Source organism: Pundamilia nyererei, unplaced genomic scaffold (genome assembly GCF_000239375.1).
Source record: "Pundamilia nyererei isolate P.nyererei 1_Seehausen unplaced genomic scaffold, PunNye1.0 scaffold00367, whole genome shotgun sequence".
Taxonomy (NCBI): Eukaryota; Metazoa; Chordata; class Actinopteri; order Cichliformes; family Cichlidae; genus Pundamilia; species Pundamilia nyererei.
In genome coordinates this window covers 238,226-252,023 of record NW_005187768.1, presented here as the reverse complement: position 1 = coordinate 252,023, position 13,798 = coordinate 238,226, and the positions used below count along the sequence as shown (strand labels likewise).

General features: G+C 40.3%; 1 protein-coding gene across 1 annotated transcript; it reads right to left on the bottom strand.

Annotated features, from left to right (window-relative positions):
- Window positions 1-2,193: 2,193 nt before the first annotated feature.
- On the bottom strand, window positions 2,194-13,161 carry LOC102212696 (protein FAM46A-like). Its single transcript, XM_005752597.1, has 2 exons — window positions 12,660-13,161; window positions 2,194-4,383 (listed from the first exon to the last, which is right to left on the bottom strand). Exons 1-2 carry the CDS (start codon window positions 12,813-12,815, stop codon window positions 3,358-3,360), a joined length of 1,182 nt encoding a protein of 393 aa, XP_005752654.1. The 5' UTR covers window positions 12,816-13,161; the 3' UTR covers window positions 2,194-3,357.
- Between the last annotated feature and the right edge of the window lie 637 nt (window positions 13,162-13,798).

Below are 13,798 nucleotides of genomic sequence, written 5' to 3'. Positions count from 1 at the left end.
ACAGTGTTTTGTTCAGACAACATCATGCTATCCACAAATACGTACAAGGCTAAAAAGCACCGGACTCCATTGCTAACATTAGCATGCTAAATTATATGCAATACTGCTAGCATATTCATGTTCACATTGTAGGTAAACCTGTCTAGAACTTCTTTATACCTTTAAATATTTTCTGATTAATACAATGCTACAATGATGGTTTTCATCAGGACACCAACTAATAGTTTGCAACCTATTGGCAAAGTTTAAGAATCGTTAGGACTAGTTGCTATTACAGAAAGCTTGTGACTGGTGTCTGCACCTTCACCAATACAGATACAGATTTGGGGGCAGGGATAGTTCAGTAGGTAGAGTGGTCCCCCCCATGAGCGGAAGGGCGGGGGTTCAAATCCACTGAATGGTACCCCTGAGCAAGGTACTGTCCCTACACCCTGCACCCCAGTACGCCTGCATAGTAGCTGCTCACTGCTTCACTGAGTGAATCGGTCAAATGCAGAGAGAGTAATTTCCCCATGGGGACCAATAAAGTATACATTATTATTATACCCCTTACCTAAATTTACAAAATTTCACGTCTGGGCCAAAGTTTTGGTATAATCAGGTAAAAACTATGTTTGAGATTCTAAAATGATGGTTAGTCAGAAGTCTCTTTGTCACTAAGTAGATCAAAAGCAACCAAAGAATCAAGCAAAACAGCATTAAATTTCATAAGTTTGAAGTCAACAGCCTACAGCCAAATTCAGATCATCAAACTCTATAGCACTGATGCATGTGTTTATATATGAATTTATGAATGAAATTTCAGAGCAATCCATCTGCAGTGGACTGACTGGCCTCCATTTTCATAAACAGAGTCATGTTCACAGGGCTACAAGTTCAGCCTTAATCTTGAGCAAATTAAACTTGGACAACTTGCTGTAGTTTGTTTATTATCATTTACACACTTCCTCCCAGCTCTCTAAAAGTCTCTTGAGGTCTGGCCACCAGACGCAGAAATCGTTGGGCTGTTAAAGGTAAGGCAAGCTCCGTCTCAGTTGCCGTGTTCACGCATGCTTATCCCATGGAGCTCCCTGTGGGAGTCCTACTACATGTTTCCTTGACTGTTTGTGTAGCAGTTTGGAGAAAATTCTGACAGCAAATCCACTGAGGATTAGCTGTCCTCACTGGCTGTTTCCCTAGCTGCATTTATACCTCGCCTCTTTAATCACTCTGACAGATGCATTTCTTCCAATTGAACTTATAACCAAGGACTTCACTAATTTGTTCCAGCACTTCCTTAATGACCAAGTACTATGTCTTGTTTACCCACAAATATTTAGCAGGTGTGTCAAGCTATTTGCCATTTCATGCTCAAGTAAATACCAAGAAGTCGTCCCCAGTTATGCAAAAGTAATTACAAAATATCATAGGAGAGAATTATTGGTGAGGAGTATATCGAGTATATCATGACATTATTGAAAAGGCGGCACTTCCATTTTACCACCTGGCTCTCAGCAGCACCTATTAGAGCTCAACTCATCCAAGGTAACAGAGATCTCCATTTTTGAGACTATAGGGCAAAGGGAAACCTTTGTCAGATTCACAGCTGGCAGGACGTGACTAATGCACAGGTGCAGGCTCATGGGAAAACTCTGCTCAGGGAGGCAAAAACAAGGGAGGCGCAGAGCTTGAACAAATAAGTGTTTTTGTGTAGCTGATGGAACACAGACAACACACAAGCTGTTTTGTGTGTGATTGAGAAAGATCGCAAAACATACACAGAGGGAGATCTGCAGCAACTGAAACTGAGAAAGTGCGATACACCGACCGGAGATAAAGTATGCATTTATTCTGCACGTCTCTAGACAAATTTGAGTCAACATCTTATCATCCACATCTTACTTCTCTTCCAAGAATGTGAAAAGAAAGACCAAAGTATCACCATCGTTAAACTTTTGATATTTTTTTTAATGAAACAAGTACCCTGACCCTAGATATAGAAATTTACAGTAACCTGAATGAAAAAGATTCAAAAGCAGTTCATACATAACAACTACTACAAAGGTCATATTCAGGCACTTGAAAACATATACAGTCCTTGTTTGTCATGCTACACAAAGAATGTCTTTGGTCCTTTTCCCTCCCAGTCAGGTCAGCTGAAACCACAGTCAGAACAAAAAAATGACAAAAAAAAAAGTTTGGTTTCGTAACCAGTATTTACATTTCATTAAGACCCGAGCCTACATCAGACACAAACTGAAAAAGTTCATATATAAAGCCTTCATATTTTTCCATATACATCCACATTGGTTATGAAATACCAGAACAAAAAGGTATAATTATAATGGCTCATATTAGATTTCTTTTTGTTTTTTTACAGCAGTGTTAATTGATATAACTTAGTGGAATATTTTTGATACAAGAGTTGGCAAAACAACAAAGTTGGGGGTCAAAATAACAAAGCTACATTGTTACAGGGATACCAAGCACATGACACCCTAAAATCCCAATGCATCAGCATCCATCATGTTCTAGCTTAAAGAGCTCCATCGCTGTTATAACTATACATTACTGAAACTTGTTTTATGTCTTCAGCTGTCGCATTTCTAACACAATTCAGTCGATTTGCTAACATTTTCCACTTGCAGCAGGTTTAGATGCTTGAGCATATGTAAATTTGTGCAACCGGCTTTCTTATCATCACTTGTTTAAAAAAATCGTTTAATAAAATGACAATAGTGATAATCATTCAACACAACAGGAAAAATATGTAAACAGAACAATAAGGTAGTGAATTGGGCTGTACTGTAAATATGCAGATGATCAGACAGCAAGACAGAAGATTCTTTTATGCGCTGGGTCAATAACAAGTTAAACTTTGTGTAGTTGCTAATAGCTGTGTGACCTATAAATTGAATGTTTAGGGCACAAAAGTTTTTTAGATGAAAATGCCCTGAGCAATAAGTTGGCAGTTAGATTCCTTCCTGTCTGGCCAAACCTTAGTACATGTCATTTGCCTCCCTCCTTTCCTTACGATCTTCACTTTCCCTACCAAATTATCCTTTAAAAATTCAAAACAAATCACAGGCACACGTTGAAAATATAATTTCCTGTTTTGAAACGCAAGTTCATCTAACAAAACAAAGACCTATTCCGTGAAGGCAGCAGAGCTAGAAACTTAAGATGTACAGCTCACAGACCCAGTAAATAGCTTCACACTGAGAAGAATGGATTGTCTTCTACAGCCAAGGTTGTTCGACACAACACTGACCCCTTACAGTGAACATTTCGGTTAATGAATGTTCTGCTTACATCAAAGTAAAGGTTCAAAAAAGAAAAAGAAACATAAACTTTCCACGCAGTGATAAAAGACACTGCTCAGCTGCAAGGCAGCCATGTTTGATAAGAGTTACTGCACGTAGCCATGGGTGACTGAACTTGCGCCACGTAGTAATTGCTGAAGTTGACGTCTCTGACATAGGGAGCAGGCTGGTAGTAGCAGGTGATGTTGGACAGAGCGGGGATGGCATTCTGTTCGGCCATTACACGCAACGCCAGGGCAGAAATAAGAGCCAGCGTTTGCCGGCGCTCGTGTCCCATCAGACACACAGTGCTTTCATCCACCACTTGTCTCAGAGTCACCAGATACTCATAGCGCTTGTCCTCCATGCCCGCAAAGTGGTTCTGCAGATATCCCTCCAGCTTTCTCTGCTGCTCGCTTATGTCGGGGAAGTCGATGAAGAAGCGCGAGCACATGTAGCGCTGCATCTGTTTCATCTGAGTTGCGGAAGATGGATGGAAACCGCGCACCAGCAGGTGGCAGTACTTGAGCAGGCCGCCGCCCCGGATCTCTTCTGGACTGCGGGTGGCGATGGTCTTGGAGCGGAGGTGATCCAGAGCTTCCTCAAAGTCTCCATACATACTCTCTCCCTGGACTGTAGGGTGGAAGGTCTCGGACATGGCTGTTTCCGAGCAGCGGTCGAACAGCAGCAATGAGTCCAGAGTAATCTGGAAGGAATCGACGCTGAACTCGAACTGCCTTCTCAGCGTGTCCACAAACTTCAGTTCCACGTTTTTGCCAGTGTTGTTGGAAAGTGAGATGAGGCTCCAGCGATCTGTCTCGTTGCAAACTTTCACCAGCTTCTGAACATACGCCTCCTTTAGGGCAAGGGCTGTGATTCGGTCTCTGCATACCCCTTCGGGCAAGAAGTCCACCAGGCAGTCCAGCACCACGTCCTTCACCAGCCGGAAGGTTTTGTCATCAGTCAAACTCAAGCCAAAGATCAGGTCCAGGTCTTTGTAGCCAAGGCCGTTGTCCTCATGAAGTACGTGGCTGGCTGCTGAACCATTCAGCTTAACATCACGTACCATCACGCCATGCTCCTCCAGTCGAGCCCTGACCACCTGAAAGTAAAGACACAGAGAAAAGACACAAAATGAGAGACTAAACACTTTATTAGGTTTATTGTGAAAGTAGAACGCACAATAAAGCATAAATTTGTAATTGAGTTTCATTACGTTTAATTATATTTTTTTTTAATCTTTCCTTGCATAATAAAGTAGTTGCTATGTTTTATTATTGTTTAGGGCTTACATGAAGAACACATCTCTGGAGTGAACGAAACACTGCAGCTTTTTTAAAGAGCAACTGGCACTTAAGTGACTACTTATTGGTGTAGTCTCTCACTCAAAGAGATGACCTCCATTTACATTATAAAGTGACAGACCAGCGACAGCATAAGCAGGAGCACCCACAAACCTCCCTCTGGCAACAGAGCTCTCTATAAATAGACGGGCCAAAGCCAGATTGCCAGGTGACTGCGAATGCGTTTCCCCCCACTGCACCATAAATTCCACTTAACAAGTGAAAGATACCAGTCCCCTGAGGGGCTGTGTTAGAAAGTTTATCTGGTGTAAAAATCTGCCAAATCAAATATGTGTAGTTACTCACTGTGGTGACCTCTAGTGAATAAAGCGGGATTTATGGTTCAGCAGGGGTAACACATTTACAGTCCTCAGGCAGTCTGAGGACGGTCCGTCTACCCATAGAGAGCTTTTTTGGTGATGGAGGCAGTGTACAAAATATATGCCACAACCGGTGTGTGGGCTACTCTTGCTTGGGGTGTTGTTAGTCTATCAGCCAGCTGCAGACACAAGCAAAGTTACAATATACAAGTAGCAAGAATTGAAACCGAGTAAAACCAACGTTTTTTTTCATGGTTTTCCCATTCCTGGTGAACTCCGCTGTGACCCCTAACCCTATTCCAACCCACCTGTCAACTAATGTATCTTCAACAGGCACATAGGTCATGCACATCCAGCGACGCACTGTTAGGATTTTGGAGAACAAAATAGGAGCACATCTAAAAACCCTTCTCCGCTCACTGTGCAACTAGAACCGTGTACGCGGACAGATATTTGTGGCACCATAAATTACGCTTCAGGGAGCAGCTGACTGTAGCTTTTTTTTATCTCAAAAAGCTGCTCCACAGAGATAAGATGTGGAAAAGATGCGGCATGTCTGTGCTTGACAGGTGTAAGTGACTCATAAAAGGAACTGTTGAGCTTTGAACTTTTAAACTCATGAATGTGGACCAAATTGAAAAAGGCGTTTATAATGTTATTGGAACACACTGTACAGATGTACTGCTGTGGTTCTTGGGAAAATTACAGAACTACAGGCAGTTAAGATCTTTGTGCTTCCTGTCTGTTACATCACTCAAATCACACTCAGGGGGTGGGGGGGGGGGGTGACTAACAAGGCCAAGTCTGAAGAAATCCAAAGCACAGCTGTTCACAATTCATTAAAACGCTCTCACTATGTTATGGGAATCTGATGTTACTGTTCAACGGTGTGATGTCTCTTCACTGAATGCGTAGAGACAAGCAATGCCTATCCAGTCAGGTAATCCTATATACTGAAAGAGAGTATAACCATAATGCTACGTTTAACCTGCAAAAAATACAGGGCACACATACTGAATGCTAAAATTTTACTCTAAGCCTTAAGCTGAACTCTAACCCTGGACAAGAATATTAGAATGTATCAGAATATGTCATTTTTGGTTTTATTAAACTTTTCTCCCATATTTGGTCATTCAGGGAACAAATTTTTAAAAAATGATTCTGACACATCAAAAAGTCGTTGGTTTTGTTTTTTATTCCTAGCTACTGTTTTCACTAGAACCATAAATTAGTCGATCAGAGAGACAAAACACTTTAAAACCCTTAACTAGCTACACACACAGTCTAATCCAACCCAGAGTGAATTTAATAATCCTCAAAGATTTCTAAAACTCATATTTCCACATGCATTTTGTTGTTTATTCCACCTAATTCCAAGTGAATTAGGTTAAGTTGTGTCCTGAAGCCATTGTTTTAATGACCACATCTGGTAATCAGCACATTAGCTAGAGATAGATCACATAAGAAGAACTGGATGAGTAAACTTGTTACTACTCCACCTAAAACCCCAAATTGGTGTTTTCATAAACTTGTTTATTTATATTAAACAAACTAAATAAAATTATTTAAAAAGAAAGCTAATTTCAGTTACTGCCTCATTCACAAGCAATTACCACAGCCAGTAGTTTTGGATACTTGATTTTTACACCAGAGGTCCTTTCTAACCCAGCACTGGAGGATTTGTGTCTCCTCCCAGAATCAAACCAGGAATCTTTTGCTTACTACTTAAATGTGTAAACTACTATACTATGGAGCCACTAAATATGTAATGATTATACCAAGGCAATCTAACATACAGTATCATGCACTGTGCTTAATACACAGACAATGAAATGCTACATGTCCTGACAACTGAATGGTAGTTTCTTAAAACCTTTTAAACTACAGATTCTGAAAAAAAGCCACATATTTCTAATAATTCAATCAGTTTGACCACAAATCCAGTATACTTCTAGTTTTCTGTTACCTAAACCTAAACGAAACAACAAGCAAACACTTCAAGAGCAGCCAAATATATATAGTATATTGTGCTATTAAATGAACTAAAGAAACCCCATTACTCCAAAATCTAATGAGAAAAGGTAGAGAGAATATTTTTGCAGAGAGAAATTATGCAGGATTTCAGTCCAGTGGACAAGACTGCAGAGATTTTTTTAACCTATCCAAGGGAAACCCACAGAAAGTATTTTCACTGACCTCACACTTAAACAGTTGGTTTGAGTTAACAGCACACTATAATGTGTTTGTTTGGGAGTCCCAAAAGTAGTGTATGGGGAAGTACAGCTGTGCTAGCCCCACAGAATGCATCCTTTACCACTCATAAAACAGGATGGTACATTTCCCAAATGACTCACCAGCACCTGATGAGAGCCTAACACTTACAGTGATGTAAAAACACATTACAAAAAGAATTGCAAACACACCAGACTGTCTGGTGTTGACAACGCCTTGGCGACAGTCTTTCCACTTTCCTTCTGGCATCTTAATAGTTTCCTTGACTATTTCATTTAAGCTGTGGACAAAGTGTGTTTTTATTATAGCTGTTTGAAATGACCCAGCCAGTTGCCAGCACATAGTCCCCTGGACGCCAATGAGAGCTCTGGGCAGTGAGACAGATTATCCCTGTGCCAAGTAAATGGCGACATCAAATGAGGAGTTATGAGTCCCTGACCTTCAAATCCACTCCAAGACTAACCCAGCCAGTCAGTAGTACAGTAGCTTGGCAGACAGTGGGGGATGCTGATGATGGTTTTACTTCTGACTTGAAATGCTTCCTCAAATTTCTTATGCACTGGTGCTCATTTCACCTGTGCTCTTAGACAAGAATGGGTTGTGTGCTGAAACATGATGCTCTTGTGATAAAAGTTTTCAAAGAAGGATTCAGTTTCAAGGATTCACTTAAGTTTTAATGTCTCAGTCCACTCAAACTTTATTTGATAGGAATATATCCAAGGGACCAATTTGGGGGGACTTTTGCTGTATTAGATGTCTGTGCCAGCCATGTAAGATTAAACTGGTGAGAACCACTCTAGTGTATGTGGATTTATTAGTAAAAACCAGTCTTACTAACCTCACAACCATCTGACTTATCTCATATAAAATCACAAATTAAAAGACTCGGATACAGCACTGGAACAGAATCGTAATAGTTTAGGTGTAAGCAAGTAAACTGTTCAGTATGAAAACTTGAGGTGGAAAAACTAGTAATTAAAACTTATACACCCGCAACTCTGTATTTTTTAAATTTCATTATGTTTAACACTTAGTTTGTTTGTTTTTTGCCAACCGTATTTTATAACAAGCTATCCTTGCCTATGGCATTGTAATTATTTTTGCTGCTTTAAATATAGTTATACTTAAAAGTAGTCTGTGTATTTGTATTTTAACTCTAAAATCAAGCAAACCAAAACAATAATACCAAGAAACTTTGGTCTTTGAACTCCTGAGTGTTGATTTTTTTTTAGATAACGTGATAACTTGATCCAACCTCGATCCAACCTAGCTACCAAGTCTGAGCAGCATACACCTGAGTTCGCTTTCTGGGATGCAGTAGAGTACACTAGCTGTAGCAACTAACCCTGTTGGCCATGAATGGAACCATAACCATGTTATCAGCTAATCCAGAACTCACTGACTTCTTCCTGTGGTTTGCATTCACACATTTTGGTTAACTTGCAGTTTTCTCGTGTCAAAAGAAGCCAAACTACAGGAAAAAGCTACAAGTTTACAAACACAGCTGATTCAGACCAGAGTAAATGAACTATAGGTTTCAAAAGATAGATTCACTTTATAAAATTTTAATTTGTACCACAAGATGGTTTGATGTAACCTTTACTGTACCAGGTAATTCATTGAGAATGCATCATATTTACAAATACAACCTAGAAAAAGGCATTGGGTGATGAACAATTTATTATAAAGTTTGAGTAATGACCGAGAGTACCCTTAAACATTTTTTAATGTATGGGTTTTAAAATGTAAAAATAAAATCTACACCTTGTGTGTTCCAGATATAGCTATTGCCCTGTCCACAAAAGAAATGATGGGAAGTTTTAGTTTGCAAACTTTCAATTTGAAATTAAAATGAGCAGACCGAAACTCCAACTCATGAATGAAAAGCCCAGCCAAAGAGATACCATCAACACTAAAAAAAAACATTCAGCCTAGAAATGAATGTTCCCAGGTTACCTCCTCTACGGGAACTGGGAGCATGTGGTGTCTTCATGTTGCTCGGTCCCAACAATAGCCTACTGAGGAGTTGGTTTACAGTCTGGCAAGGGCAACAGCGGCTCAGGCGACTGCTCTCCATTTACCACAGTAACACTTTGTCATGCCCAACCCTCAAGCCCACTGTTATTACAGGCACTAATCCCATCCTCATATTCTGCTTCAAACCCAGGCCATTCGCTACTGTCTGGAGAGTGGAGTAATGTTTCAAGGTTTCATGAAAAATAAGAACCCATACCTCTGCCTCCACATATGAACCCATTCAACAATTTACGTAACTATGATGCATGCGTCACGTAATCTGCGTTTTTCATCATGTGATATGATGCTCCTCGGTATGTAGTACACTGGGTGTGTGTAGGTTTAGTCCGCTGAGAGGGATATCACAGGATCTGGCTTTGAGCTGTCAACGTTCACAGAAGTGTGAGTAATGGCAAAAGTTTTCCTTCACTGCTCCCAGGGTTCACTCACAACCAGACCACAAACAGATGTTATTTTAATGTGGATATTAGACAAATACACTGTTAAGAGATTGTCCTGTGACCCTTTGGGACTGTGATCCATCAGTTACTTCGCCCAGTATGACAGAACAAAATACTAGTGTGGCTACAAAATCACTTAGGGGGATGACTTTGTCTGGTGGGAAGGTTGAAAAAGTGGCAAACTAGTGGTTTTGAATGTTGCAGCCTATTTACTGTGAAACACCCCGCATTACTGTCAACCATTTGATAGTGGCTTAAATCACAAAACTTTCTCTCCCTCCAACCACACTGCCACTGGTTTCCATTCATGGCCACATGGTATAAAAATCAACTTGCAGACATTAAGTCTTTCAACAGGGAGCATTGTGTTGCTTCATTTTTTTTTTTGTCACGATATCTGCATGGTCATACAGAACACAATTTCAAATCAGCCTACACTTATAGATGCAGTGCCTTCATGGTTTCCACCAGAAAGGTTAATCCTGACATGTTCAGCTGCCACAGAGACGGTGGTTTCAGGGATTTACTGTTGCACTCAATTGATATATTTCTGTAAATGAGCTGTTTCATCTGCGAGTAACAGATCAAACAGTTGTTAGCCCACTTTATAGCTTCTACCAGCAGACATCTTAACATTTCACATTTGGCCAAAAAAATAATAGACCTCACACTCACAGTGGATAAGATCAGCTAAGCTGCCATAGCATTTGCCAGGTTCTTCCATACTTTTTGAACTGCTTCGTAAAGTTTTGAGCTGGATGTGTGTGACTTCTTAACTACACATTTAAACAATTTTGTTCTTACTTGAAATCCTAATCTGCTCAATTAGTTTTTATCTTATTAACAGCAGCAATAGCAGCTATGTGTTGGTTCAAAGATGTTATGACGCCACCTCCCACAGCTACATTAAGTACTTTCCCAGATTTTCTTAAACACATTTCCAGAAACCGTGGCTCCACTTCTCAAAACTCAGAACACAAACTACACATCTAGTGTAAAATGAAACACACCACTCAAAACCATCTTATCAAAACTTATTTCTTCCACGGAACAAAACAATACACACAAGCATATTTATGTCAACTGAACTAACAAGAGAATTTTTAGAATTGCTTTCCGCTGCCTCCTCCGCCTCTCGCTCTGCCTCTTCCTCTATAAAACACCTGTATACGTCACTTGAAGCCTCTTTCACACAATGACACATGATCGAATTGTTCTTCGAATTGAGGCTGAACAAGCACAACTGCACAGTTTCTTCTTTAGTCACCTTTTCCACTCACTATGTGTTTATACACCTCTCTGTATTATTTATTAATAATAATAATAATGGATTGCATTTATATAGCGCTTTTCAAGGCACCCAAAGCGCTTTACAATTCCACTATTCATTCACTCTCACATTCACACACTGGTGGAGGCAAGCTACTATTAGTTATTATTGATCACTGTCTTCATCCACTCGCCCCAACCAGTTTCAAAAGATGGTTGCCTCTCTCTGAGCCTGGTTCTGCCAGAGGTTTCTTCCTGTTAGTAGGGAGTTTAACCTTGCCACTGTCACCAAAGCGCTTGCAAATACATAAAATACATAAATAAAATTGAACTGAATCGAACTGAATTAACTGGGACTTAGCGTGTTGCATTTTGTAAGCCAGTGTTCCTATGTCAACAATGTGCGCAAATTCATGCAAACTGCATTCAGAGATTTGCAAAACTGACAGTGGAATAGTGCAGAGTTTAGCTGGACGGAGGCACGTTGTTTGTAGATGAGCTTCATGTTTTCAGAATTGTGACATCAATGAGTGATGTCACAATTGCTACATCCATCTTTTACATACAGTCTATAGTTTTAGTAAGTTAAAAAAAACTTTACTGGTGTTTTGGGTTAAGCAGTATTGAGTATGCCAACGTCTTAGTACTCAAACACAATAGATAAAGAATATTCTGGATAAGAAATTTTCTTAAGAATTTAATCCGAAAGTTCCACAAAAAGAATGCAGGCTCATTGTAAGAAAAAATGGTTAAGGTCCTTTATGACTAGAGGACTATGTAATGGAAGAAAGGCATCACAGGGGAGAGATTACATTGGTAGGCCTCTTTGATTATAGGGGTCTTTGAAATGTGTGTGTGTGTGTGTGTGTGTGTGTGTGTGTGTGTGTGTGTGTGTGTGTGTGTGCGCGCAAGGGTCTTCCCTCCCCCATATGAACACTGTAGAAAATATTAATCACTCAAGCAACACATGAACCAGGATTACAGGCTATTAATGTCCGGAAAGACTGCAGCCCACGCAAATCCCCACATGTTCCAATTCTAGTAAATATACTGTGGTGTGGTCATTATCTCACAGAAACTGTGAAAAAGGGACTTGCGGAGGAGAAGCACTAGTGAGTTAGTGGAAAACTGCAGTCACAGTGTCAGATCATCTCCACTAATGTGTCTGACTGTAAGTGATCGAGTATCTTTTAAAGTTTTATCAGTTCTGCCACAAATCCTAATTACTGCAGAAAAACAGCAGAATGTGGAGCAAACAGAATATTTCAATATGTAGGCCTGATTTTGATTAGAAGCTTGTTTAGAAGTTATGTTACTGTGTACCTTTGGAGCAAGTGAAATCTCATTGACTCCACAGTCACTGCAAAATAAATATACTGCACTCACCTACTGTCAGCAGACTACTGTAAACTGCCATTTTCTAATTACTAAAAACTTTATTACCAAGATGGCATATGACACAGTTGTGAGCAACAGTGGCGGAATATCTTTATATATGCAGAGCATTAAAATTGCCTTTCACCCAAAAAGGTAACACACCTTGTGTCAAATTAATCAAAATAACAGTTTTTCATTAATTTCTTTCTTTTTTTTTCTCTGTTTGTTGAGAATAGGGCGATATGGGGATACATGAAACTAAGAGAAGATGTACTTTTCCCTCTTCTCTGTCACTTCTGCTTCAGTGCGTTTTATTAGATAGCAAAACGACTATGAGAGAGCTAGTGAGAGGGGTCTCACCTGAACGATCTGCCGGGGCTGCACGGACAGCGTGGGGAAGTTTCCTCGGCCGTGGATCGGTACGCTCTCTCCAAGGATGGAGTCCAAACGCCGAACCTGATTCCATGACAGCACGCTCACCCGCCGACTCTGCTCCGAGACATCACCGGAGGACATGACGACCGGAGGCAACGGGACGTCCAGAGAAAGTGTCGTTGCACTGTTAGAACAACTTGAAGCAATTCTCCTCAAACGAGGAAGAGCCGGTGATGTTAGGGCGACAGTGGGTGTGAAAAGCTCCCAGTGCGTCTCCCTCTCTCACTCTCTGTCTGTTCTTGTGGAAAAACTTTCAGAAAGCTCCAAAATGTGTTAACGCTTTTAGAACATCGCACATTCCCAGAACAAAACTTCCTGCGCCTGCGTCGCTCTCTGTCTCCACTGACTGTCTGTGCACATTAGAGCCTCCTCCGGACTCGCCCGGGGTTTTAACCGAGCAGGGATTAACGGGCGCCACCCCATTGGCTGGCCAGAGCCTTAATAATGCTTCGGCATACAGACTGCACTCCGTTTGCACACAGACCCGTGAACACCTACTTCCCTTGCGTCACATGGCATGTTCAATGACTGTAGGAAGTATAGTAATTACTATGTGCAAGTAAAAAAAACACAACCTTGAACTGCTCACGTCAGGCTTCAAGACTTTACCCAAACTGCATACAGTACCTCATCTCACACTGGTCTGTTTAATAGGAAGGAGAAAAGACAAAGGAAGTTTACTTCAAATGCATTTTGCAACAATAAATAAATATATAACAACTAAAATGTATGGAAACAAATCATAATATCATCATATTCAAATTCAGTGTTTTTAATGGAGTAAGCTGAAAGTTCATTGTAAAAAAAAATAACATACTTCCTTTTTGATTTGATACTGTGAAGCTTAAACGATTAAAAACAGTAACATTAGCAATCATAACACTTCTATAAAGCCAAAGTCCTGAGTTATTTTCAAAAGAAAAGAAAACGAAACTTCTTGACCCCGTGTTAAAAGATGAACAAATGCTTCACATCACAACATTTGTCTGGCCTTTTCCTCTAGGACTATTTTCTGAATATCCCGCTGTTAGCAGACTAGCATCATTTATCCCTCATGCGACTGT

Bases quoted from the DNA above. Each gene is read 5' to 3' on its own strand.
- LOC102212696 (XM_005752597.1), bottom strand. From the start codon at position 12,815: ATGTCCTCCGGTGATGTCTCGGAGCAGAGTCGGCGGGTGAGCGTGCTG. The intron at 4,384-12,659 runs GTGAGACCCCTC...CTTTACTTTCAG, and splicing joins AGCCCCGGCAGATCGTTCAG to GTGGTCAGGGCTCGACTGGA.